The following is a 27,545-nucleotide window of genomic DNA, read 5'->3' as shown; positions in this document are numbered from 1 at the left end:
TACCCCCCACTTCCCCGCTCCCCCCACTCCCCCGCTCCCCAAACCCTCCTGTTCGCCTCAGGATCCTCAATTCCTGCACAGACCTGATGAAGGTGAGTGACTGGTTGGGACCCCAGGGTGGGCTGTGTGTCTGGGAAGACCACCCCCAGAGTGACATGTGCTTTGGTCTTGGCAGGCCATCCGGCTCTTGGTGACAACGTCCACCAGCTTGCAGAAGGAAATTGTGGAGGGCGGCAGGGTGAGCAGGCCCGATTTCTGAAGGGTTGGCCGGGAGCTCAGAGCCCCCCTACATCCCAAACCCTGGGCTTCAGCTGACCCCAGGGCTCCTTTGGGCACGAGCTGCCTGCAGTGTGCAAAATGATTAGACATCCCCGCCCCCCAGCTCACTGATACAGTGTGCCCGGGGTTCACACCTGAATCCCCCCCACGGCCCAGGGACGGATCCTTGTGGCTGAAGAGAAGGCAGAGGGGCCCCACGTGGGGATCTGTTTTCTACCTGTGGCATCACTGACCTGTCTGCCCCGCCCTGCCTTGCCCTCCTGTTGTCACTAGGGGGCAGCCACGCAGCAGGAATTTTATGCCAAGAACTCCAGGTGGACTGAAGGCCTCATCTCTGCCTCCAAGGCCGTGGGCTGGGGAGCCACGCAGCTGGTGTATGTCGCCCCAGGTGGGGGGCAGCAGGGTGTTCGGTGCTCAGGGTCTGGGGAGGGAGCGTGGTGGTGGCCTGGTGCCCAGAAGGTCCAAGACCCAGGCCCTGCCTGCCTCTGCCCGCAGGGAGTCGGCTGACAGAGTGGTGCTCCACACGGGCAAGTATGAAGAGCTCATCGTCTGTTCGCATGAGATCGCAGCCAGCACGGCCCAGCTGGTGGCAGCGTCCAAGGTGAGGCTTCATGCGTGGTGGCCTCTCGCGTCCCGGCTGTGGCAGATGGGCCCCATGTGATGGGCGTGAGCCTGACCTGCCCCCACGCTCCCCCAGGTGAAGGCAGACAAACACAGCCCGCACCTGACCCGCCTGCAGGAGTGCTCCCGCACCGTCAACGAGATGGCGGCCAACGTGGTGGCCTCCACAAAGTCAGGCCAGGAGCAGATCGAAGAAAGAGGTGAGCCTGGGCCCTGGNCGCGACCCCCCCCCCCCCCCCCCCCCCCCCGGCGGGCCACAGACACCATGGACTTCTCGGGCCTGTCCCTCATCAAGCTGAAGAAGCAGGAGATGGAGACCCAGGTGTGTCCGCTGCTGGCCTTCGTGCCTCCAGCTCCTCCCCGAGGGCTGAACCCCGGGAGGGTGGACGGGACTGGCCACGCGGCCATGCTGAGCGGGCGTGTGGGGCTGCAGGTTCGCGTCCTGGAGCTGGAGAAGACGCTGGAGGCGGAGCGCGTGCGGCTGGGAGAGCTGCGCAAGCAGCATTACGTGCTGGCTGGCGGCGTGGGGATGCCGAGCGAGGAGGAGCCCAGCCCACCCAGTGCTGCCCCCCGCAGCGGGACCGCCAAGAAGCCCCCCCTGGCCCAGAAGCCCAGTGTGGCCCCCAGGCAGGACCAGCAGGTGCTGGGCCTCGGCGTGGGGGGCAGGGAGGGGCCCTAAGGGTGCGGCCCCTGTCTCTGCTTCGGGGTCTGCGGGACACAGGGAAGATGGGGTGTGTGGGGGCCCAGCCACGTTCACGGAGCCCCTTTACTTTGACTCCTGCAGCTGGACAGAAAGGACGGAGTCTACCCGGCTCAGCTTGTGAACTACTAGGCTCCCGAGGGGCCAGTGGGCGGGCCTGGGCCTGGGCCTGGGGCGGCTGCCGGAGCCTCCGGGCGGCGCAGTCCCTCACCCCACCGCCCGGACCAGTGTCCCCGAGGTCCCCAGCCCTCACCAAACCCAAAGGATCATGGGCCGGTTCTCCATCGACAACAGGCACTCGTGAGCGCAGCCAGGACCCAGCAGGCCTGAGCCACAAAGTGTTCAGGAAATACATGGAACACGTGTAACATTCGGAGCTCGAGCTTTCTTTTGTGAGTCTGTTCACCCTGAGCCGCAGGGCCGCGCCAGAGGGAGTTTGGGCAGGACCTGCCCTGCTTTTTGAATTCAAGGTCTGAGATCCATGCTGGCTGTTGGGGACACGGGCAAGACGTCCCCTATTTGTAGCCTTCCCGGGTCACTGACTCCATGGAGATGGGGTGAGGGTGGCCTCCAGCAAAGCGACTCTAGCGTGGCCTAGTATTGCCTGTTCTCCTTGGGCCTCACTCCACGGGCCTCGGGGATGGGCGTGTGGAGGACGACACTCCTTGAGGGAGACGCGGGCCAGGCACTGCCACCAAGCCCCATGAGCACAGGTGCTGTGCTGTCAGTCCAGGGGACTCTTCTGCTGCGACCTGGGGTGACCCTCCTGTGTCTCAGGCCCCCGATCTGGCTGCTCCTGCCCTGGAGGCCCGTTCTGCCTGTTTCCCATTGCACCCCCCCCCACTCCCCCCCTGCCCTCCACCTCCCTCCCCACTAGTTGATGGCCAGCCCTCCTGAAGGCCCTCCCAGCTCAGCCACAAAAAGCCCAAGAACTAGGTCGCCTGCTTGCCATCCCCCAGGTCAAGGGCACCTTGTGCCCCACAGGAAGGGGCCTCCCGCAGCCTGGCAACAGCCCCACCCCATCAAGAGGAAGAAATTAGACAGACAGACACACACACGCACGCACGCATTCTCCCCGCCCCCCGCCAGCGGGTTGGTCCAGCACCAGCCACGGTCTGGAGGGGAGCAAGGGAGCAAGCTCTTCTGCTTTGCTTTTAATCTTTCCTTGTGTTGAAGAGTCAGACTGGCAATAAAATGCACTTGGACTGTCATCGTCGCCCTACGGTGAGGGGCCGCGCCTCGGCTGTCCTTTCTCCAGGGCCACGACGCGCGCCACAGGGCAGGACCCCTTCGGTCCTGCAGGCGCCAGGACCCTCGGAACCCTGGTGCTGCCTGGCTTGGTTCTTGGCAAGTCTGGGACTGGAGACCCTAGGCCGGACATTCGTGGGGGGAGTTGGGGCCTGGGGCTTTCCTCCCTGGCCTCCGCTCCCCACCCAAGCCCCCGTCAGAAGCCACCTTCTTTGGGAAGGGAAGGGGTGACCACGGAGTCCCTGCAGTTAAGAACAGCCCAAGTCGGGGCTTGGTGGTGGGGGAGTGGGCGGACTCCCAGCTGGTCTGGACTGAACCCGCGTGGCCACGCCCAGCTGTGTAATAACACAACAGGCCTCCGGGTCCCCAGCATCACCGCTAGCTGTACGGCCACCTGCACCCGCGCCGAGGGCTCCCGGCCGGGCAGTCGTGCCTTGGCGCACTGCCCTCCACGCCCACCTCCCCACCGGCCACAGGCGGTCGTGCAACAAAGACCATGCAGGTCAAGGCAGAAAAAGATGAACTTGGGTGGCTTCCACTGCGTGTGGCCTCAGCTGGGACTCTCCCTCCCTGGGCCTAGGGTTTCCCAGAGCACAGAATGGGGCCTGTCCCCCGCCGGGCCACAATGACGTAGGGGGCGGTTAAGTGCTTTGAAAAGTCCATAAACGGGGAGACGGAGCCAGTGCCTGCTGCTCGTTTCTAAGAGAAAACGGCTTCAGGAAAGACTCGAGCCGACGGCCGCTCCCCCACACGCAAACCAGTGAGAACTGGCACGAGCCCACGTGGTCGAGCCAGAGAAACGTAGGCTTGTTTTGAAATCAAGTCCTCAGTGACCGAACCTTTAACTGGAAACCCCAAACAAGAAGCCTTGGGGTCTGATCCTGGCATGTCCCCTACCTCCCTGACCTCTGCCCTGCACGAGGGAGGGCCCAGGGAAGGGAGCGACTGCCCTTACCGGACGCTCGGGGTGTGGCTGTAAGCTCCCTGGCAGGCACTGGGAAGAGAAACGATCAGACACAAACTCTCAAGCACACTGACCTCTCTGAGGCTTTCCTCTTCCGTGGAAACCACCGTGGGGTGTCTGGCCCAGCCTCCCGGTGCGGTGACGTGCAGGGAACGGCACCCGGTTTAGAGAGGAGCTTCACCGGGCTGTTCTCGGTGCTCATCTCCCAACCAGTGCAAGCAGGAAGGCCCAACCTTGGGGGTGGGGGGGTACAGAGGGAGTGGCGGGGTCCCTCCTCCCAGCCTCGAAAGGGAAGCAGCCTGGGAGGGTGGGGAGGGGCTCCCCGTCTGCAGAATGAAAGGTCACCCGCTCAATTCTATCATTTATTTGCAACAAGCAAAGAATGTCTGTCACTTCGGTCAGCGCTGGTGCCTGTGTGGACCTGGCCAGGGAGCGCCTGAGCCCGGAGAGCACCCACAGTCACCTGCAGAGGCCCAAGCAGCGCGGCTGCACCCCTGTAGTCACGTCGTGACACAGGAGCAGTGTACTTCTCATGAACAGGAGTGAAGGGCAGAATGTGGAAAACGATAGGCTGAAAGGCTGTATCAGTGCCAGCGACCTGGTCAGGGCAGACGCCTCAGGGACGGTGGGTGGCTTTTTAACTTCCACACACAAGTCAGCTTCCCGGCTGGAACCCTGATCAGCGATACTCTAGCACCACACGCATGAACATCCCCCGATAAATAAAGCACAGAACTGTTGTTAATTCTCTATTTATTAAAAAGGGTCCTACAGCTTTACAACCCCAGCTCAGGCCTGGGCCCGGAGCGAGACCAGCCTGGCGGCCCTTCACCACATTGACACTGAGTACACACCCTTGGCTACAACCCACGTGGGCTTGGGGGCAGCCCCCCACCGACCTGGGTAGGCGGCGCGGCTCCTGGGGAGGGGAGGGGAGGGCCCTGATCAAGGCAGGCACGCCGTCCCGTCCAGCTAGGACACAGTGGGGCTCCAGTCTGGCAGAACCACAGGCTACCTGAAGACGAAGGTGGTGGCCTCCCCCATGGCCTGCTGGGACAGACCCCCCCTTTGAGCACTGCCTCAATTCTGTCACGGGGACAGGAAGAGCGGGGGTTGGTCCCAGAGCGTCTGCCGATCCTGGTGCTGGCTTTCTCCATCGCACGGGGACGTGCCGCCGGCCTCCCTCGCTCCCGCCCCGAGCCCCGAGCCGAGGCCGAGAATACCGGCTACGAATATCCTGGTTCAAGATGGGACAGAATTCTACCTGCAACACAATTGACTTGAACAAGCCCCTCTGGGAACACAGAGCCACTGGTGAGAGCCACCTCTTGGCCTGCCCAGCCTGTGGGCCTGCAAGGGAGCCATGGATGGTCCCTCATTGGCACCAGGGGAAACTAAGGCACGGCACAGGCACCCACAGGTGTGACCATACACGGCTTGTGAGAAAGGAAATTGCATTCGCTTCTGTACTTCAATCTGTTCAAAACAATTATGTGCATTTTTATAAAGTTTCCCTGAATGGTCTTGTGTCAAAAAAGTTTTCTTTCCCCATATAAAACAAATTACAGACATAGTAAAAATATTGGGGGAGTATTTTTTCATAGAAACCCGCAGGGGCTGGCCCGAGGCGGGGGAGAGAGGAAGAGCGGAGGACGGCGCCTGCTGTGCAAAGTCCAGCTTGGACCAGTGTCCCCCGGCTGCGACGTGCCCAGCCTCCGGACCTGGCAGTGGGCCAAGTGCAAACTCTGCATGTNGAGGGGCGGGGGGGGGGGGGGGGGGGGGGGGGGCGCCCCCCCCCCCCCCCACCCGCCGATTCAGAAAGCACCTTCCAGGCAGGCCCACCTGACAGACCCTGACCAGGGACGGTGGCGGGCTGGGCCACACGGCGCTGTCTTGCGCACGGAGCAGGAATGACCAAGCATGCTTATTAAATAAAGCCACAAGAGGACCACGATTCTAAGTGGGAAGGGAGGGAGGCTTTGCCCCCAGACTCACGAGTCCACCAACACTATAGGACCTAGAAATCATACCGAGGACAAACCAGCGCGGCCGTGGGGACACCGGGGTGGGGCCCTGCGCGCACAACCACCTGGGTGCAAAACCGGGGTCTACGTCTACTTACCAGCGACCTAGAGTTCTACAGTCCGATGGGCGCGCGGGCCCAGGGCCGCAGCCCCCGTGCTCGCAGCCTGTGCGCAGGGCCCCGGCCAGCAGGTGCAGGCTCCCAGGAGGGCGAGGCCGCTCACTGGAGGATGAAGCCCGGCTGGTGCGGCGGCAGCCGGGGTGGGGGTCTCTGGGGGAGAGCGGGCGGGTACGGAGACATGAACTGTGCGGAGAATCCTTGCTGGGGGGGTAGGCCCACGCGGGGGGGCAGGGGAGGGCACTGTGATCCAGGGTACGGAAGGGCCTGTCCTGAGCCCATGGCGGCGGTAAACGGTGTGGCCAAGCGTCCTGCAGGCACTGGGGGAGGCGGCGGGGGGATGCGCCGAGGTAGCACAGAGGGGGGCCCGCTGGCCTCCGAGGTAGGGTAGGGCAGGGGGGCAGCGGGCGCCGGCTCGGGCACCCTGGGGGGCAGCGGGGCCGGCACCGAGGCCTGCGGAAGTCTCTGTCCCTTCAGCACCAGCTCCTGGAGCTTCTCGATTTTCACTCTTCGTGTGTGGGCCAGTTTCCGCCTGCTCTGATAGACATCGATGAAGGAGTCCAGAGGAAGCTCTCCGTCGAGAAACTTCTCTGCCATGTTCTGGAAGCAGCAAGAGAAACTCATTATAGGGATAGTTCAGCCCTTAAGGGAAGGAACTCCCCTCACCACCACCCCACCCGGCTTCCTTCCATCACCTGTACCCCACGCAACCCCAGCCGCCACGTGCTCCATGTTGCAGACCCTGGCTGACCTTGGAGAAGCCCCCAACCCCCAGCAGAGAAAAGGGGACAGAGGTGGCTGGTCCTGACCACCTGCCCCACAAGCTGGACAAGGCAGGGCCTTAGGGAGAGCCAGCCTTAGATGAAGGGGGCCTCCCAGCACCCCTGAGCTGTGGGGTCTCCTGGCCCGGAGAAAGCCACCGTACCCACTCACTAAGCCACCCGGAGTCCCTTCCTCCACTGACTGCACCCTGACAGACCCATCCGTACACACACAGTCAGCAGGAGACGTGCTCACGTCCACCCGGCCCCTGCCCAAGCCCACGGGTTACTTCGACCACGTGGCCTAACTCAGCAACATGTCACCCGCCCCAGCTCGCTACACCACACAGCTTTTGACCTTGACTCATCGCCTTATCACTTAGGGAGGCCCAGGCCTCCAGCGCTCAAACTGGCCGCATCTCCCAAGCTCTGCCCTGCCCCCCAGTTCAGAGCCACTGGCGGCCGCGGCGCAGATTCCCAGCAGGGCGTACCCCCCTCACCTGAGGACCAGACCCTCCTGGCCACCGAGATGTGGCACTTGCCATCCCTGGAGGAACCAGCCCAAAGGGGACCCACCCAGTAACCATGCCCCAGGGCACTGCCCCCCCCACAAGCTGTTCTACCTCAGTGTCCTCCTCAATCTTGGCTCCTTCTGCCTGAAGCAGCGCCAGCAGGGTCTCCAAGGAAGCGCTGCTTGACTGTTTATCTGGAGGAAGCAAGACATGCGATGAGGGGCGAGGGGGCGGGCACTCGGGACCCACGCACTCCCCGCCACCCACCTTCCAAAGAAAGAGAGCACCTTAACTGAAAAGGCAATGGGAGAGTCACACCGCCGACACCTGGCTTTCCAGAAAGGTCAAGGCCTTAAAATCCAAGGGAGGAAGGAGCACAGAGGACAAAAGCAGGGGAGCCTTGGGGCCGCACGTCCCCGTCGGGCCCACAGACGGCTCTTACCCAGCACACGGTGCACCACTAGTCACCCACACAGCTTTGTGGTTTCGAGAACTTACACAGTACACGTAACTGAAGCCTAGGACCCGCATTTTTACAGATGTATAAGCCCCAGCCACCACCCAGATCAGGATGCAGAACATCAGCAAAGGCTCCCGGGGCCCAGTCCCAGAGGCGGCCCCGGTTCGGAACGTCAGGTAAGCAGGTCGCACGCATGTACTCCATGCTGGTCCCTTCCACTCGGCACCTTGTCTCTGAGATCTCCCCGCTCCTTTCAGCGTCCACTGTGTGGCTACCACAACTTACTTCCCCATCATTCTGTACACGGCCATTCAGATGTTCCCAAGTTCGGCTATTAAAAAGAAAACTACACACGAACGCCCTTGTCCCCACCCCCGTGGACAGACACGGATGCCCATCACTGCCGGGGGCGGACCTGGGGGCAGCCTGGATGGGTGGCAGAGTGAGCACACATTTTGTTCAGGTTTTGCTGAACGACGTTTCCCTCAAGGTGGTTTTTCCCAATTTACACTCCTCCCGGCAAGGGCAAGGCTCCTCGCCCGCGTCAGATGCCACCTGGACTCGCTCTGGCGGGTGCGCACCAAGCTTTCGCTGCACTTGCGCAGACGGTGAGAGGGAGTCTCAGGATCAGAGGTCATGTCCACCTCAGGGAAGGGCTGGGTTCTTAACCCTTTCTTCATCTCAGCCCCTTTTAAAGCCACCCCAAGCACTAGGACTCAACGCAGAGCTCCTACAGCTCTTCATAACAACTGCTGATTTAAGTGTGACATTAAAATGAAATGTTCCCGGGGCACCTGGGTGGCTCAGTCAGTTAAGTGTCTGACTTTGGCTCAGGTCATATCTCATAGTTTGTGAGTTCGAGCCCCAGGGCTCTGTGCTGACAGCTCAGAGCCTGGAGCCTGCTTCTGATTCTGTCTCCCTCCCTCCCTCTCTCTCTCTGTCCCCCCTCACCCCCCCGCTTGTGCTCTGTCTCTCAAAAATGAACATTTAAAAAAAAAAAGGGGCACCTGGGGGACTCAGTCGATTAAGTATCTGACTTCAGCTCAGGTCATGATCTCACAGTTCTGGGGGTTTGAGACCTGCTCCTCCCCTGCTCACCCTGTCTCTCGCGCTCTCAAAAGAAATATTAAAAAATAAAAATAAATTTAAAAAAATTTTTAAAAAGCCATGTTCCCATGATAGAGATTTCTCAACACAATCTTTGAGGACCACAGGATAAGTGTCTGTTAAATAGGATTAAGAAAGTTACATTTTTCTGCCCTGTTTGGAGAAGGTGAAATTTGTTTAAAAAGTGGTTAAGTCTCAGGTCACCTGGAGGGCTCAGTCACTTAAGCGTCCAACTTCGGCTCAGGTCATGATCTCACAGTTCGTGGGTTTGAGTCCCACGTCGGGTTCTGTGCTGACAGCTCAGAGCCTGGAGCCTGCTTCGGATTCTGTGTCTCCCTCTCCCTCAGACCCTCCCCTGCTCACACTGTCTCTCTCTCTCTCCCTCAGAAATAAACATTAAAAAAAAAAAATTTTAAAAAAAGATTGTGTCTCCCTCTCTCTCTGCCTGTCCCCTAATCACCTCTCTCTCTCAAAAATAAACATTTAAAAAAATTTAAGTGGTTAAGTCTCTTTTCCAAATAGGTGAAATGATTGTAAACTTTTTCTTTGTGGCATTAACCACGGTCTTAATCTGAAAATTTTCCATAATAATACTTCTTTCCCGGTAATCTAACAGTTTGAAAATGTGTCCTTCCCTCAACTCTTTATTCTTGGAAGATCACCCTGAAAAAGTTACCTAATTTGGTCTTCTTTATCTGATAGGCTTCAAAGAGAACCTGGAGTTCCTGGTATTTTTGGGTCAAACGTGCTTTCAGGGCGTCCAGCCGGGGCTGGTACAGGAGGTTTCCTTCTGCCAGGCTCCGGTTGCTGGCGAGCGTCATTTCTTTGTTAAGCTGCACGTTCTGCGCCTGCAGGGAACACAGGACGGTGAGAAGCAAGTGCTGGTTCCCGGGCCCCACCCCCAGGAGCCACCACATCTGCTTCCGTCTGGCTGGTCACCAGGCTGGGACCGCATGTGCGGCCGCTCCCAGCGCAGGCTCCAGCCCCTCCGGCTTTCTAGTTTGGACACAGCTCCCTGTTCTTAAAGAGCAGAGCCGCTTCCTTTCCAACCATTTGCAGCCGGGCTTTGTCTTGTGACTTGTCAAGGCTTTTTGCTTCAATAGCCGCACTGTGACGGCGGTTCCTTACTGCCGCCATCGTGCCTCCAAGAATAAACAGCTGTAAAGATTTAGGGCTAGATTTGTTCAAAACCAGTTTCTGCTGCTCCAGAGGAAGTTAAAGACTCACTTTTAACAGAGGAGGATCAGTTGGCAGGGTGTCAATTCAGGCTCAGTCACCAGGCTTAGGGATCAAACACGGGAAGCCTGACACCCCCGGGAAAGAATTCCATTTGCAATGACCCTGTTCTTTCTCCCACGCCCACCTCCCGCTCCTCCTCGACTGAGGGGAAGGCCAGAGTCCTCCCAGCTCCCAGCACCCGACCCAGAGCGGGGGCCAGGGGGCTATCTGGGAGGTAGAGAAGCCCACGTGCCCAGACCCCAGGGGGGGGACGAGGAAATGGAAGGCCTGAGGATAAGGAATTCCTATTAAAACTTAGCCAAGCTATGTTTAAAGAAAACCCCCAAACCCACACCCATGAGGCACCATCCATACTGGCGAGTGACAGGCCTCCGCGGCCCCATCTGCCCACAGCAGCCTCACTGTCTGGATCCAAAGTTCCCACAGTGCAGAGTCCTTCCCCAACGTGCCGCGTTTTCATGTTCTCGTAGCTTTCCTGCAACAGCCTCCACTTATCTCGTTCTCCCCTTGGTACGTGCTGCCGCCCCGCCCAGGCTATTTTCGCCGCAACTTCCTTCCTCTCAAGAGTCTAGGTGCAGATTTCCCACCGCACTGCCTCCGTGCTGGCCACGCCCACCCAGGGCGCCAGCCCAGCTCCTCGCGCACACGCACCCCCAGGCCCCAGGCCGGGAGGGCTCCCTACAGCAGACAGAACCTGAATCTCTGCACCCAGGAGCTGGGCCTGGGGGGCCCTAAAGATTCCCCTCGGCTTAAGATGGAATTTAAATTAAGGATTTAAATTAAAATAGAAAATTGAGCCTCGGGGCGCCTGGGTGGCTTAGTCGGTTAAGCGTCTGACTTTCGCTTAGGTCATGATCTCACGGTTCGTGGGTTCGGGCCCCGCGTCAGGCTCTGTGCTGACTGCCAGCTCAGAGCCTGGAGCCTATTTCAGAGTCTGTATCTCCCTCTCTCTCTGACCCTCCCCTGCACACGCTGTCTCTCTCTCTCCTAGAAATAAATAAAAATATTTAAAAAAAAAAAAAAAAGAAAGAAAATTGAGCCTCTAGGTCAACACCACAAAGTCAGTGCAGCAGCCATACTCTGATCTCCTGCTGCTGGAGAACTCGGGGCCCTATGTAAACAGGGTTCTGGAAGGGCCGCCACCTCCCGGCATGCAGCAGCTCCCTGCCCTGTGCAGGTGTGTCCCAAGCTCCTGCAATTGTTAAGCCACTGGAAAGAACACACAACACACGCAAGCCGTCGTACAGCTACTCTGGAAGAGAGCTCAGCAATTTCTTTTAAAACTAAATGTGCAACTACCACACACCCCAGAAACTGTACTCCTGGGCATTGGCCCCGGGAAAATGAAAACTTCTCTCCACACAAAACCTGCACGTGAACGTTCAATATGGCTTTATTTGTAACAGCCAAGAACCCGAAGCAACGCAGCTGTCGCTCCGGGTGGGCGGCGGAACAGAGTGCGCGGTGTCCCTGCCGAGGAACACTCCGCCTTAACAAGGACAAAGCCTGACACACGATGAAGCTCCAGGGCATCCTGCTGAGCCCAGGGGGCCACACGCTCTACGATTCGGGGTGTAGGACACTTTCGACACGCCAGAGTCACAGAAACGGGAGACAGGGGAGTGGCTGGGGGCGAGTGGTGGGAAGGAGGCTCATGGGGATGGGGGTGCTCCACTCTTCCCGTCCTGGGAGGGTAGGGCAGGGTTCGGCAGGGTTCTGCAAGGGGTTCCCACTGGGGGGAGTGGGTGAGAGGCAGGCGGGATCCCGGTTCCTCCTGACAACCGCTTGTGCATCTAGTTACCTCAAGATTCCAAGTTTAGTTAAAAATCAACAAACTGCTGATGAGTTTTACACCCCACCCCATCTCATCCGGCTCCCCGCCCGCCCACCATCATTCTGTCTTAATTCTTTGTTAAATAAACATTTACTAAGCAACTCTTACTTGCCAGGCAGGGAGGACGGAGAAGAGGAAGAGCACTCTCTTCATCACATAAACCCAGGTGACATAAATGGAACAGAACTGAGCACGCCCGGATCGGGCAACAAATGCCCCAAAATCCTTTATGGAGACAGGCTCCCTTGATCAAGTCCTTCGAGACCACGTCTGCAGGGGTCTCACACTGGATCTAAGGCTTATGCCGAAGCAAGATTTCTGTCCACACTCAAGGCCCCGCTGTGAGCACAGGTCTCCAGAGGGTCCCCTGGAAAGGACTGGTGTCCAATGAAGCATCTAAACCTGGTGTGCTGGCGAAGGATCACTCTACAGCAGTAGGCCTGGACTTCGGCCAGACCTTACAACTACCTGAGGGAGGGGTGTCGGTGTGTCCCAGTGCCCAGACCAACCCTGGACCGGCCAGACTCTCCAGGAGGGGCCCAGGAGTGTTTCCGAAGCTCCACGGGGGGTTCCAACACACAGCTAAGTGCTACTGCTTCAGTCTCAGCGTATAACCGATCTCCAAAGAAATCTTATTCTCCTAGGGTCTAAATCAGGTCGAAATCACGTCTCCTGCGTATCAGAAAGTCCTAGACGAGGGCAGCACAAAGCAGCACAGGCCATAATCCAAAGGTGGTCTGTTTGCACAGGAGGCATTAGGGCAAAGTTTAAGCCACCAGCCACCAAAACAGCCAAATAAAGCTGCAACTGACAGCCCTCAGAAGCAGCCTGTAATTTTTTTTTATATCCTCTGGGGATTCAGATGTTTTTAATGTTTATTTTTGAGAGACAGAAGGAGACAGAGTGTGAGCAGGGAAGGGACAGAGAGAGGGAGACACAGAATCGGAAGCAGGCTCCAGGCTCTGAGCGGTCAGCAGAGAGCCAAATGCGGGACTCGAGCTCACGAACAGTGAGACCGTGACCTGAGCCGAAGTTGGACGCTTAACCGACTGAGCCCCCAGGTGCCCCGCAGATGTTTTTACATAAGTACTGGTAAGTTCTAAGTGGCCATCCAGGGCACACCTACAGCACTCTGCAGGGGACAGCGGTGGCAGGGACGACGGCCTGGATTCCAACACTTCTGTGCGTCCCAGAACACACCTCTGATGATGCTACATTAGACGCTGAAAAAGACACTTTTCCTCCTTAATACTCCTTTCCACTGCACCAAGTGAATACGGGAGGGGAATTGCCAGTCTTGTTCCATCATTTGCAAAGCAAAGCGGAGCTGGGAGAGCAGGCCAGAGCGTGCCCGGGGGTGGGGGTGCAGCCCTGCCCATGGGGATGGTGCACACCACGCAGGCTTAGCAGGTCCGAGTGGCAGCCACTCGGGGCGACACATGGCCCAGCTCTCCACGTCCTGTAAGACCAACTCCAGCCTCAGCATCTGTGACCGAATCTGAACCGCAACTCGGAGAATGCTTGCAAGGCCCACATATTTTGGGGCGCAGACGCCTGAAACTGGAACAGTACTGCCAACCTCCTGATGGCTCTCATGATCCCTTTTCTTAACCATAGAGAAATCTTTTCAGGAAATAATCTGTCTGTGGTAAGAAGATTTTAAACTGCGCACTCAGGGTTACTTCAGTTTCCTTTTCTGCTCATAACCAAAGAAAAACGAGATGCAGGACTGTGGCATTTAGAGCAGGACCCCATTTATACAGTCCGTTCTGCCCATCTGTCTATGCAGGAGCCGCCTGAAAGAACGGTCACCCTGAAGTGACGACAGCAACGTCTGAATGTTTTTAACTTCCCTCTTTCTACTTGGACATGGTGCTTGATTTACTACAACATGTATAAGTTTACGAAAAAGCATCATTGACTACAGCCTGTTAGATATTAGAACTGAAAGAGCAGAGGCTGTAGAAAACATAAGCTGTTTCAAGAACAGGGGAAGGGGATTAGGAGATTAATCATCCAGGTATAAAATAAGTCAGTCATGGAGAGGACAAGCACAGCGTAGGGAACAGAGTCGATAATATTATAACAACGTGGGGTGGGGACAGGCAGGAGCTACACTAATCGTGGCGGCCAGTGAATATTCTAGAGAACTGTCAAATCACTATGTAGCACACTGGAGACTAACGGGACATGTCAGTTATACTTCAATAAAAAAAAAAAAATAAAGGACCATCAACCACATAGACAGACACACACACACACACAGACGAGAAAACAAAGTATTTTATACGTGCTTTGTTCAGGAAGACATGTAAAGACCACTTGATCTCTTGCAATGCTCACATAATACGGAAGTTGTTGGCATGCACATGCTACCTCAAATGCATGCTATTATTATTTTGAGAGAGAGAGAGAGAGGAGAATCTCAAACAGGCTCTGTGCTAAGTGCAGAGGCTCCATCCCATGAACCGTGAGATCATGACCTGAGGTGAAATCAAGAGTCAGACACATAACCAACTGAGCCCCCACAGACGCCCCGACCATTCTTTCTGAACTTGGGTTGGGGAAGCGTAGTAGAAAATCGAGCCGGTAAGGAAGAAACCCTACATCAACTCCCCTCTGGGTGACACACGCTACAGTCACAAACAAGAGGTGCTGGGCCGGGCTGGGGAGACTGTCTGCACCCCACCAGCCAGCGTGCGGTTCAAGTTTTGAGTGTGCGGAGGAGGTTTTCCAAAGCAGACGCTTTACAGGGCACAGCGGAAAACTTCAGACTGCTCTGCGGAGGGCCATGCAGCACGGAATACACATGGAGGCAGCTGGCTTCACACAACTCCTTCCCTTCAGCTGAAATTCCGCCCTCTTCCTCTTGGAGAAGAGGTCAGAATGTGAGAGCAGTGTTCCGATGTGACAGCCCAAAAGCCACTAGAATTTATACTCTTTTTAAAAGACACTCCAGCTTCAGTACCTCGAGGACAGCTCCTAACAGCCACAGTGAAATGCTCCACCACGATGGTCGGTTGGTTGTTTCATTCATTCATTCATTCATTCAAGAAACACTTATGAAGCACCTCTACCTCGGGGCTCCAGGGAGACCAGAACCAGAACATTCTGTCCCCATGGCCCTGAGTGTAGGTAGGCCTTGTGAGCATCACACTGCCCAACTCCAGGGGGCAGCCAGGCCCCTCTTACCGCAGCCCTGAACACAGACTGCATTTGCTTTTCAAATAAAAGGCTTAAGAGAGAAAAAGGAGGGGGGGGATCCAAATAGAGGGGAACTTAAAGATTTAAATAAGAGAAGTTCCTGGTGATGTGAAAACTTCACTCTGTCAGCACCCTGCAGGTTTCAACAGGACTTAACATTTATGGAGCACTTACTGCATGCTCGGCACTGTGCCACCTTCTCTCCATGCATTATCTCCATTTAATCCTCTAGCAGCAGGGGGTGGGGGTGCCAATTTGCCCCAGGAAAGAAATACAACTTCAGGGAAGTTAAGAGACCACCAGGGTCCAGAGTATCAGTAACCGTAGAGCCAAGAAGATAAATGTTAAGATACTGGGTCTCCCAAGTGTGTCTTCTACAGGATTGTGCCCCGAATTATGCCACAGCGTCTACGGTCCACTGCATAGAACCCGTCTATCATCTCTCCATTTTCAAGTTCCAGGAGTCATCTAGATTTCAATTTCTAGCTTTTATTTACCTTTTTACTGAGAATATTTTCAAACACAAAGGAAAAGGATAGAGAGAGAATAAAGAATCTGTGCACGTTCTCCAGGGCTCAGCAACTGGTGACATTAGCCAATCCTGCTTCAAGATATTCCTCACTTTTTTCCCCTGAAGATTCCCCCTCCCCCGAAGTATTTTAAAGCAAATTTCAGGCATCCTATCATTTCACCCTTAAAAGCTTTAACGTGTATCTTTAATGGGGAGGAACTTTACAACTACAATGCCATAATCGCCCTTACTAAAATCAACAACATACTAATTTAAACACCCTTGCTAAAATTAACAATATTCTAATTTCAACTTCTGCACATGTTGGCTTGAATTCCTCTTATAATGAGCTTCTGCCTCGTTGGTTATCTGAAATTGTTTATACGGGAAAAGCAGGAGAACTCTTTCCACCAACCCTCCACCCCGCCTTTACACTAACTTTGAGAAGACTGAGTTAATGATCAAGCAACCTCTGAAAATGACTAATAAGCTTTTTCGGGGAGCGTCATCATTACGTAACAGATCACACACACACACACACACACACACACACACACAAATAGGTTTATTTTTGAGAGAGAGAGGGAGAGACAGAGAGAGAGCAGCAGGGAAGCAACAAAGAGGGAAGAAGAGACTCCCAAGGAGGCGCCACACTGTCCGCGCAGAGCCTGACACACGGGGCTCAAACTCACGAACTGTGAGATCATGACCTGAGTGGCAATCAAGAGTTGGGTGTCCAACCAAGATGCTCAACATCACTCACCATCAGGGAAATACAAATCAGAACCCCAAGGAGATACCCCCCTCACACCTGTCAGGAGTGGCTAAAATTAACAACTCCGGAAACAACAGATGTTGGCAAGAATGTGGAGAAAGGAGAACCTTCTGGCACTATTGGTGGAAGTGCAAACTGGGGCAGCCACTCTGGAAAACAGTATGGGGGTTCTTCAGAAAACTAAAATAGAACGATCCTACAACACAGCAATTACACTACTAGAAATTTACCCAAAAGTTACAAGAATGCTGATTTCAAGGGGCACGTGCACCCCAATGTTTACAGCAGCGCTATCAACACAGTATGGAAAGAGCCAAATGCCCATCAACTAACAAATGGATTAAGAAGATGTGGTATATATACACACAATGGAATACTACTTGGCAATAAAAGAAATGAAATCTTGCCATTTGCAACAACATGGATGGAACTGGAGGGTATTCTGCTAAGCAAAAATAAGTCAGTCAAAGACAGATATCCTATGATTTCCCTTGTATGTAGAATTTGAGAAACACAACAGATGAACATAGGGGAAGGGAAGGAAAAATAAGATAAAAAACAGAGAGGGAGACAAACCCTAAGGGACTCTTTTTGTTTGTTTTTATTTATTTTTGAGAGAGAGGACAGACAGGGCCCAAGCACGAGAGGTGCAAAGAGAGAGGGAGACACAGAATCCCAAGCAGGCTCGAACCCACAAACTATGAGATCATGACCTGAGCCAAAGTCGGATGCTCAACTGACCGAGCCATCGAGGTTCACCAATAGAAGACTTTCAAGCACAGACTAAGGGTTGCTGGAGTGGGAGGTGGAAGGGTTAAATGGGAGATGGGCATTAAGGGGGGGGCAGTGGGGGTCATAGGTAAGAAATGAGTCACTGGGTTTTACTCCTGCAGCCAAGACTACACTGTATGCTAACTCACTTGAATTTAAAGAAACAAAAGAAAAAAAAGCCAGACATCCAACCAACTGAGCCATCCAGGCGCCCCATAGATTTGTGTTTTTTATGTGTTTCAATCAATTGCAGTTTGTAATCTTTCTGATGCTCAACATGTCCATGGCTGGTGGGAGACCCTTCGAGCTGGGTCTCAAGCTGACACACCCCAGAGGTCTGCCAGCCCCCAGCCCTGCAGACCGAGGGGGCCCAGATCCATCTGTTCATTTGCCGCCCCTGACCTGGACCAGCCCTTCTTGAAGAAAAGCTGGCTCCTTTTGGTGGGAAATTGTTTTCATACTTTCCTCTCCAGATAAAATTAAATTGAAAGCTGTCCATAATATAAAGATGAGGAACAAAACAGATTTCAGCCCCTAAACTTTCCTACCAGTAGAAACGTCAGGTCAGATGACCAAGAGGCTGGCATGCGTTCACCCAGGTTAATCTCTCCTTTAACTCTACTACCCGTGATCTAAGCTCACCAATTAATTTTAGGGTATATATCACCAAGGTCACGTGCAATCTGAGCCTGGGCTTTAATATCAACAGTTATTAGAAAGCCCTAGTTCACCTTCTATTCAGTGAAGACCTTGCCAGTGACCAACTCCTCTCCCCGCAATCTTCCCACTAAAGGCAGGCTTTCAGGTGAAGGCTGCAATCCAAGCCTATGATATCCCAGAGGTGTGCTGCAGATGCGGCTTAATCCAAGCCCAAAGCGAAAACAACTTAACAGGTGAAGAGGTGGACTGCTTAACATGTTCACAAAATTAAAGAGACCTGAAAACTCAAAAATACAGTGAAAGGACTGTAGAGCGTTATGAAACTGTTCTAAAACACAGCCACCTCGTGGGCTGTGTGAAGCCATCTCCAAGGCTACGGCCCACTCGGGAAAAGAAGTTTATCAGACGCTTATCAAATGTTCCCCCAAAACAACCCACTCAACGCAGAACATACTAGATTAATAAAGATTGCTATTTTTGATTGAAGACCTCAAAATCCTTGTGGAGATGAAATCTGCTGCCCTCAGAAAGTAGCAGGCAATGGGATAGAGACTGGAAAGATTCTTTCCATATGGAGCCGTCTTGCATCTTAAAAATTAGTACGTCGTTCACTTTCAGTGCAACTAACCACAGACGTGCAAAGAGCTAGGTCTGAAAATAAATGGACTTGGGGTGCCTGGGCGCCTCAGTTGGTTAAGCATCCGACTTCAGCTCAGGTCATGATCTCATGGTTCGTGGGTTCGAGTCCCCGCATCGGACGAGCTCTGTGCTGACAGCTCAGAGCCTGGAGCCTGCTTCTGATTCTGTGTCTTCCTCTCTCTCTGCCCCTCCCCCACTCATGCTCGGTTTCTGTCTCATTAATAAAAAGAAGAATTAAAGGTCTCAGAGAAACATAATTTGGTAATTTTCTAGTTCTCAACATACCAGGGCCCTTTTGCTGTTCTTTCCCCTGGAAGAGTATTTCCTAATATTTGCAAGGGCGGGGGGAATCTCCCACTTTGTGGGCTTATGTGGATAATGATGTCAATAATAAATACAATAATGGGTGCGATGGGTTGTGGTAACTCTCACAGGCTAGAGAATGTTATTTCCTAGTACCACTGACCTTCTAACTCCTGAGGACTCCGGGGAGAGGAGGGAGGAACAGAAAGCACGACAGGAGCCCCAAACTGATCACAACGTTAACTGCCTCTGTCCCTCTTCTCCTCAAAGGCCTGGTCCTAGCGAACCAGAGTCTCAGCAGGTGAGCCCGGGAAGCTACTGAGAAGCGGCCCTCCGCATGGTCAGAACCCATTAGCTGCTGCTGCTCAGCTGGGCAGTTTGGTTAGTGAGAAATCACCACACACACAAAATGTTAAAGATCTACATCTGTCCATTTCTTCATTTAAGGGAAAGGTCTCTTCTTAGACAAAGGGTCCACTAGCTCAAGTTTCAAAAGTTCTTCCTCATCCAGACCACATCCTTTGATGTGGAGGCTTTCGGGACACCAGACAAGCAAGCTGAGAGCAGAACCCTGGAATTCCTGTTTTCCCCCAGCCTGGGCCACACCTAACTCACCAACAAGTTGGTTTCCATTAACTCTTTCCAAAGCACTCAGTTCAGTCTTCCCTCCCGGTCCTTTCACTTATGGCTCTTGCCACAGTATTTAATGAAATAATTACTATAACAGAAACCAGAATGGACAGGTCCTTGACTCTAAGTACTCAACTACAGTGGAGGCAGAAACCTCCAGAAACCCGATCACCATTATAGAGGTGGGGACGTCAATCACTGTATCGGATGGTAGGAATCATAACTATGGGAGCACTCTGGTGAAGTGGAGGAGGTCAATTAATAGCTTCTGCTGGATTTGAAATCCAGATCACTCCTCTCTTCCTCAAAAAGAGAGAGCCTATGGGGGCGCCTGGGTGGCTTAGTCGGTTAAGCGTCCGACTTTCGCTTAGGTCATGATCTTGCGGTTCGTGGGTTCGAGCCCCAAGCCGGGCTCTGTGCTGACTGCCAGCTCNATTGAAGAGAGATGATTTATAAACTCTGCTTTTCTTATTAGCAGTTCCTGGGCAAGACAAACCACCAAAGCAATCATTTGTTTAATAAGTGCAAAGGGTTCCCCTACCTTTTCTATTTCCTTTTAACCACAATTTATAAGAAATGCACGTAGAATTTTCTGGGACAGTCTTTACACAGATGCAAAACAAGAAAATGCCTTAACAAGGTGGATCCTGAATTACATGTATTAAGACTACAGCTTTTACATTTGAAATACATCAGGACATAACTTTCCAACACCTGACTCAAGAATTCAGTTTAATGGATAAAATCTACTCTCACATGACTGAAATTATTCATCTTGTATTATGAGAAAATGCTATTCTAATAGTGGGATATTTTTAGTCTGTGGGTAAAGAAAGGGATTAGTCAAAGAATAACCAGTTACCCCTACATTATTCTATTTATATTTCNCAAAAAAAAAAAAAAAAAAAAAAAAAAAAAAAAAAATCACACACACACAAAACTGCCTAGATGCTTAAAACTTAGTCATTTAAAATTTTTTTTGACGTTTTAACAGATTTATGTTCAAATATGTTAATCACAATTTATGATAGCAAAAAAAATCCAGTAATACAGGGATGGTCACAACAATTATGACATTTATTATAAATTATGATAAAATATCATGCAGCCACTAAAAACACTGCCAGGAGAATATTCTTCTTTTTTAAGTTTACTTATTTATTTTGAGAGAACACAGGCCTGAGCAGGGGAGGGGCAGCGAGGGAGAGAGAGGATCCCAAGCAGGCTCCATGCTGCCGGCACAGAGCCCAATGCGGGGCTCGAACTCATGAACGGTGAGATCATGACCTGAGCTCAAATGGAGTTGGATGCTTAACGAACTGAGCCACCCAGGTGCCCCCAGGTAAGAATATTCTGATAAAAAATAAGAAAATCAGGGCGCTTGAATGGCTCAATTGGTAGAGCATGCAGCTCTTGATCTCAAAGTCAGGAGTTCAAGCCCAATACACCCGAGTTCAAGCCCCATACAGGGTGTAAAGACTACTTAAAAAGAAAAAAAATGATATAAAAATAAGAAAATGCCCAAGTATAACTTTAGGCTAAAATGCGCACACCCAGTATAGAAACTCGATATACAGAATGATCCTAGTGTGGGAAAAACATTGGGGGGGAGGGGGAAGAACACAAAACGTTAACAGTGTTCATTTCTGGGTGCTGGTATCACATGTGATTATGTTTTTCATTTTTGAATTTTTCTGTAATAAACATGTAAAAATATTTTTAAAGATTTGATCAGTTGGAATCAGAAATCTGAAACACCATATACTCAAAACAAATACTCTATGTTCCCTGCATTCTTAACCAGAGTACGTGAACGCAGGTGCCTTGGATGACCGAGAGCTGGCCGTGTGAATACCAAGTAACTACCATCCTGTCTGTGAAGCACCAGTACCCGTGGGCTATGGAAGCAGATGGCACATTCGTCCCCTGAAAGAGCATCTGCTAAAGCACACCCCAGGGAAGCTAGTCCCTCGAGTTCTAGGATCAAGTAAGCCTGGGAAATGCTGCAATGTCTGCCCTCTGGTGCTTCACCACACACCCTAACAGTAAGGGCCAAACAAGGCAAAACGAAACAAAATCCCTTTTTTTAAGTTTTCTTTAATGTTTTATTTATTTCTGAGAGAGAGAGAGAGACAGCGTGAGCAGGGGAGGGTCAGAGAGAGAGGGAGACACAGAATCCGAAGCAGGCTCCAGGCTCTGAGCTGTCAGCGCAGAGCCCGATGCGGGGCTCGAACCCACGAACCGCGAGATCATGACCTGAGCCGACGTCGGACACTTAACCGACTGAGCCACCCAAGTGTCCCGAAACAAAATCCCTTTTAACCACTGGTTTCCCAAATTTCTTTACCATGGAGCTCCTTTTACCCTAATCACCACTGACAGAAGCAGGGCCCCGAGGACCACTAAGGGAAATGCTACCCTAAACCAAACAGCCCCGACCACTTCATTAAAACTGCCCGAACTTCTATTACTGCCACGGCACCGGCACCGTATTCCTCAGTTTAGAATCATCATGTTTAGCCTTCTGAACGACTTGTAAAGCCATTCTTATAATACGCCCATTTTAAAGATGAGGAAACTGTCATTTAGGAAGGGTAATGCTCAGGGTTTCCCAGAAACCCAAATCCCCCTCCCCCCGCCTTTTTTTTTTTTTTTAAAAGAAAGGATGCAAGCTAGTGGGCTCAGATCCCAGGAACCTGGATCATGACTGGAGCGAGCAGAAATTGAGAATCAGGATGCTCAACTGACGGAGCCACCAGAAGCCCTCCTAATCCCCTCTTTAATCACTATGCCTAAGAGCTGACCTTACTTTTTTGGTGAGGCTTTTTATAACTTCTGCTTCCTCTTTCTCTATCATTTATTTCCGGATGGTGTTACTGGCTCTATTCGTTTTTCCCTACAGCCTTTAAAAATCTGCCACTGACAGACAAAACCTAGCATGTTTCTAGCTGAACGGTGTACAAAACAAGACTCAACAGGCCCTGCGAGGAGCCTTGTGAGCCTCCAGGTCCGGGATTTCTGCTGCCCAAAGATTTTTTAATCAACCATCTTTCCCAGGCTTCCGACAGATCTCCCTGCTTTCCGGTCTTATCTCCTTAAATCCATCCCTCACATCCATCCCCCAATCCCCCAGGACTGCCTGAACCACCCATGTTAAGTCACAACTGTGACCGCAGAACTCGCCGGTGGCTCCCTCCGCCCAGAGGATCAGGCCATCTGGTCTCTCCGCCTGCCTCCCCGGCCCCTTCCTCTACCAAGCCCTGCCCTCGTCTCTCCAGCAAGGCTGGAATGTTCCTCTGCACTTCTCTCTAGGCTTTTCCGGTCTCTGTTCCTGCTGTCCACCCCCCTGCTGGGAAGCCCTTCTCCCTCACTACCTGCTTAACTCTTCCTTTGAATCGCAGCACACTGGTCGTCTCCCCCAGCCCTGCAAAGGCTTGCTGCGTCCCCTCCCGCGCTAGGGCGCCCCCCGCACTACGGTTTCACACCTCCGACGTTCTGTATACCTGTGCCTGCGCGATCCTGAAAGAGGAAAACTACGTGGTTTCCTATCCCTAAAGTGCTCCATAAAAGTTGAGTAATGAATAACCCTGCTTGACCTCAGCTGTGTTCACACTAATGACAGCTGCCGTCTGATGGCAAACGCTAATTAGCACTTCCTCTGTCCCTCTGCCAACCCAGGCACTAGGCAACGGATATGGACATAACCTCCAGGTGCCATTCCTGGTGGCTCCACCTCTGGTGATCATGACAGATCTGATTTGAAAGAAACATTAACTATGACACTGCCTGTAACAGAACCAGCTACTCCAGTATCTGCTCCTCACATGCGCTCTTGGGCACAGTAGTGAATAATAGTCCTCACAGTTCCAGGAGGAATGATTTCAAAAGTTTTCTCTTGACATACTGCAACATGACCGTGACAAAGCTACACCTTTCTCCCCGCTTGCATTCTTCCTGCGGAAGAAATTCTGCAAAGAACTTTCCTTTGCCTTTCTACCACTGGGTAAGGTAAGTTTTCTTGAATAAGACAGTCTTTGTGGAATCCAAAAACCCCACAGAGCAGAGGGAGGAAGTAAGCCAGCAAAAACTCCCGTCTCAGCGTGTCCTGAGAGCCAGGGATTATATACGTAAACAGTGGCGGACACACAGGTCGTTACAGAAAACCCTACACCGCACACTCGGCTCACCCCCACAGCAACATTCTGCTACAAATACTGTGATAAAAGCCAAATACAGATCTTAATTTACAATGGGGTCACGTCCCAAAAAACCATCATAAAAAATATCGCTAAGTCGGGGGCGCCTGGGTGGCTCGATTGGTTAAGTATCCAACTTGGGCTCAGGTCATGATCTCACGGTTGGTGGGTTCGAGCCCCGTGTTGGGCTCTGCGCAGGCACCTCAGAGCCTGGAACCTGCTTCAGATTCTGTGTCTCCTCTTTGCCCTTCTCCTGCTCACGCTCTGCCTCAAAAATAAATAAAAACACCTAAGAAATTTAATAAAAAATATCTCTAAATCAAAAATTCAATACACGGGGCGCCTGGGTGGCTCAGTCAGTTAAGTGTCTTAACTTCAGCTCCGGTCATGATCTCATGGTTCGTGGGTTCAGGCCCCACATCTGGTTCTGTGCTGACAGCTAGCTTGGAGCCTGCTTCAGATTCTGTATCTCCCTCTCTCTGACCCTCCCCTGCTCACGCGGGCAGTCTCTCTCTCTCTCTCAGAAATAAAACATTAAAAAAATTTTTTAATGCAATACACCTAACCTGGCAATCATAGCTTAGCTTGGCCCAACTTAAACACTCAGAACACTGATATAAGCCTCCAATTGGGCAAAATCCTCTACCACAAAGATTTTTTTTCATTGTAACTAGGCTCCATGCCCAACATGGGGCTTGAACTCACAACCTTGAGATTAAGAGTCCCATGCTCTACATGGGGCACCTGGGTGGCTCAGTTGGTTAAGCGTCTGACGTCAACTCAGGTCATGATCTTAAGGTTTGTGGGTTCGAGCCCCGCATCAGGCTCTGTGCTGACAGCTGAGAGCCTGGTGCCTGCTTCCAATTCTCTCTCGCTCTCTGCCCCTTCCGCGCTTGCACTCTCTCTCAAAAGTAAATAAACATAAAAAAAAAAAATCTTAGAAAGAAAAAAAAAAAAGTCCCATGCTCTACAACCCGAGCCAACAGACACCCCCACACCAAGCCTGTTTTATGATGAGATGCTAAATAGCTCATGCAATTGACTACTGTACTGAAAGTGACAAACCAAATGGCTGTCTGGGTACAGGTGGCTGTCCATTTACCACTTTGTTGATCTTCCCGACCACATGGCTGACCGCGGCCACTGCTCAGCATCATGAAAAGATGGGACCACAGATCGCTAAACCAGGACAAGACAAATTCAAAATTCCAAGTGCAGTTTCTACTGAATGTGTATCATTTTTGCGCTCTGCACCATCATGAAGTCGAACGGTTATACTGTGAACCATCAGAAGTCCGGACCTTCTATAAACAACAAAGTTGGCTTAGCTCGAGAGAACATCAGTTCTGGACAGGACACATGATGCTCAAACAGTTCAGTCTACATCCAGGTTCCTCTTTCGACTAGTCTGATACAGTACAAGCACTAGAACAGGATGTCGGCTTGTCTGGAAAATACCAGACTCATTTCTCCCTGTGCTTCGATGGCACCTCTTTCCTCCTGCCAACCCACTAATTACTCCCAGCGGCCTTTAAACTTTTATTTTCCTCTTGAAGGAAGCTGGCCACCAAATCTGTATCTCAGCTGACTGTTCCGCTGAGCTCCGGAACCGGGTTTCCACCTGCCTGCATGCCCCCACCCCCCGCCCATCCCTCACTCAGGGGTTCTCGGTGAGCTGTCTCCCCTCCCACCGCACTCCTACTCAGCTCCACTCGAAGCCAGTGACCTCCCCTCTCTCAGCAGTACCCACACGCCAAGGACACAAAGACAAATGTGACAAAATGGAGCCATGAGGAAGCAAATGACTTAAAAAAATGTGTGACAAGGGCCACAGAAGAGGTACGCAAAGAGTCTAAGAGACTGCGTGCCTGTGACACGGGGCGGGGCGAACACATGGAAGGCAAAGCTGCGGAGGCTGGAGTCCCCTCTCCCAGAAGCCCAGATGAAACCCCAGCTGCTNCCCTACTCTGCTGCCGCTTAACCGTACTAACAGGTACTTCTGACCATATTGCTCTTCCGCTCCAGAAAGTCACACAAACTCACGGCTACCAAATTAACAGCCTTCCACTCACACGCAGCCTCACTCCCCATCACCTCCCTGCTCACATGCAGATCAGATCCAGCTCAAGTAGATGGTAGCTCAGCAGGCAGAAAGCCTGTCCCGTGCTTTCCTGCTCTGGGACTGTACTCTTGCTGTCACTTCTTCCTGACTGCCCATGCTTCTCTCTCAAAATCCTACTCAGAGAAATAAGTATCTAATTCAAGGCAGTGGCTGGGGGCGGACGGGCTGTCATGCTCAGGAGGGGGCGCAAAGAGGGCTTTTCACTGGTCTGAGCGTGTACTTCCAAAGCTGGGGCCCAGGCAGACAGAGGTCTCTGACGTTACTCTAAACCCTCTCAGCGGTATTACCGGATCTGATCATTTATGTTCTTAAATCTTACCCACCTATCAAAGTCCATCTCTTGTACCAGGAATGTAACTAATCTAGCCAGAGAGCCTCTCTTCATCTGACCTTCAATCTCATTTACAATTCACATGTTGCCTTCTTACTCTATTTTTTTAAAAAATGTGATAAAACATACATAAATTAAAAATCTGCCATTCTCAAGAGCCACGCTGAAGTACATCCACCCTGTTGTGCCGCCAGCACCACCGTCCATCCTCCGAACGCTGTTCATCTTCCCAAACTCCAACCCCCTACCTCTTACTCTCTCTTGGGCTGTAAAGGTCTGTGTGCTTGGTTTCTTCCCCAAATTATAATACAGGGATTATGCCCTATTCATGTTTCCATCCTTAAAATGTCTTGCAGTTAGCACCCCACAGCTGTGAAATTGAAATGGCATCTTCTTGAAATGGCAACAAGGATAGGATACCTTTTAGGTTTTGCAATAACAGATAATAATAACAAGCTCCCGAGTGCTCACTGTGTTACGTACCAAAGTTAGCATCCTCTGTACTTATCTCATTTAATCCACCCCAAGCCCTTATGAAGTAGGTTACCGTCGTTAGCCCCTTCGTCTTCAAGGAAGAAACTGCAATTGGGAAGACACAGTACTTGCCAAAGGTCCTGCCATAGCATCAAAAGGCGGTTCTGTACTGCACCACACCTACCACGCTGTTAATCAACGCAAAACAAGTGGAGAGCAACTGACCCAAGAGATCAGACTTCACCTAAGCCAGCCAAGTCACAATTCTGGAACTCTCTTACGAAAGAGGGCTAGCCTCTACCGAAGCCCCCCTGTGCCAAGGTACTTACTGCCTTCACCTGCTACTCTTCAAAGGCAGGTGTGGGGAGTACCCTCACTTCACACTGGAGGAACCGAAGCACAGACAGTTCAAGTAACTGAAATAAGGTCACACAACTCTCGGCTATGCTCCTTCCATGAAAAAAAATATTTTTTTTAGTAAGCTCTATACCCAACGTGGGACTTGAAAAAACGACCCCAAGATCAAGAGTCGCATGCTCTACGGACTTGGGCCAGCCAGGTGACCCTTTCCACGAAATCTTAATGACTCCTTAAAAAATAAAATAAAAATCAAGGGCTCCTGGGTGTCTCAGTCGGTTAAGCGTCCAACTCTTGGTTTCAGCTCAAGTCATGATCTCACAGTCCGTGTGCCCGAGCCCTGTGTGGGGCTCTGCACCGACAGTGGGAGCCTGCTTGGGGGAGGGGTCTCTCCCTCCCCTCCCCCCGGTCCCTTCCCCTTCTTTTGCTCAAAATAAACAAACTTTAAAAAATAAGATCAGATAAAACTGGATTTCAGAAAACATTCCCAGGCACAGTAATTTTTTTACTCAAAGTGAAAATAGTCAGTCCACAGAAGAGAAGATTGAAACACAGAAGTCTGAAGCCTCTGTATACACAAGGACCACACTCCAATGACTCCAGCAGCAAACGCTCACCACGTTTAAACCTTAACTTCTAAAAACCAGTCCCACCAGCGCTCAGCCCGGTGTTGAGGAAACAGTCCCTGGTTTAAAGCAAGGTCAGTA

General features: G+C 52.2%; 2 protein-coding genes across 3 annotated transcripts in view; one reads left to right on the top strand and one right to left on the bottom strand.

Moving 5' to 3' along the window:
- HIP1R (huntingtin interacting protein 1 related) overlaps positions 1-2,811 on the top strand; it is a 27,944-nt gene extending 25,133 nt beyond the window's left edge. Inside the window, exons 24-31 of the mRNA XM_077747951.1 lie at positions 62-92; positions 176-238; positions 553-653; positions 775-880; positions 977-1,100; positions 1,161-1,222; positions 1,334-1,540; positions 1,685-2,811. Coding sequence (XP_077604077.1) covers positions 62-92; positions 176-238; positions 553-653; positions 775-880; positions 977-1,100; positions 1,161-1,222; positions 1,334-1,540; positions 1,685-1,732 — 742 coding nt within the window. The 3' untranslated portion in view covers positions 1,733-2,811. The remainder of the gene's footprint in view (positions 1-61; positions 93-175; positions 239-552; positions 654-774; positions 881-976; positions 1,101-1,160; positions 1,223-1,333; positions 1,541-1,684) is intronic.
- A 2,768-nt stretch (positions 2,812-5,579) lies between these two features.
- Positions 5,580-10,575, bottom strand: VPS37B (VPS37B subunit of ESCRT-I). 2 transcript variants are annotated; one of them, XM_077748000.1, is made up of 4 exons: positions 10,377-10,575; positions 9,469-9,640; positions 7,337-7,419; positions 5,580-6,552 (listed from the first exon to the last, which is right to left on the bottom strand). In XM_077748000.1, exons 1-4 carry the CDS (start codon positions 10,377-10,379, stop codon positions 6,055-6,057), a joined length of 756 nt encoding a protein of 251 aa, XP_077604126.1. In that variant the 5' UTR covers positions 10,380-10,575; the 3' UTR covers positions 5,580-6,054. The 2 variants fall into 2 exon arrangements, with proteins under 2 accessions (XP_077604126.1, XP_077604127.1); XM_077748001.1 differs by having other exon boundaries at positions 10,386-10,575.
- Between the last annotated feature and the right edge of the window lie 16,970 nt (positions 10,576-27,545).

Source organism: Crocuta crocuta, unplaced genomic scaffold (genome assembly GCF_008692635.1).
Source record: "Crocuta crocuta isolate KB4526 unplaced genomic scaffold, BGI_CrCroc_1.0 scaffold29, whole genome shotgun sequence".
Classification (NCBI taxonomy): domain Eukaryota; kingdom Metazoa; phylum Chordata; class Mammalia; order Carnivora; family Hyaenidae; genus Crocuta; species Crocuta crocuta.
The sequence above is the reverse complement of the archived record's forward strand: the minus strand, read 5'-3'. Positions and strand labels throughout refer to the sequence as shown.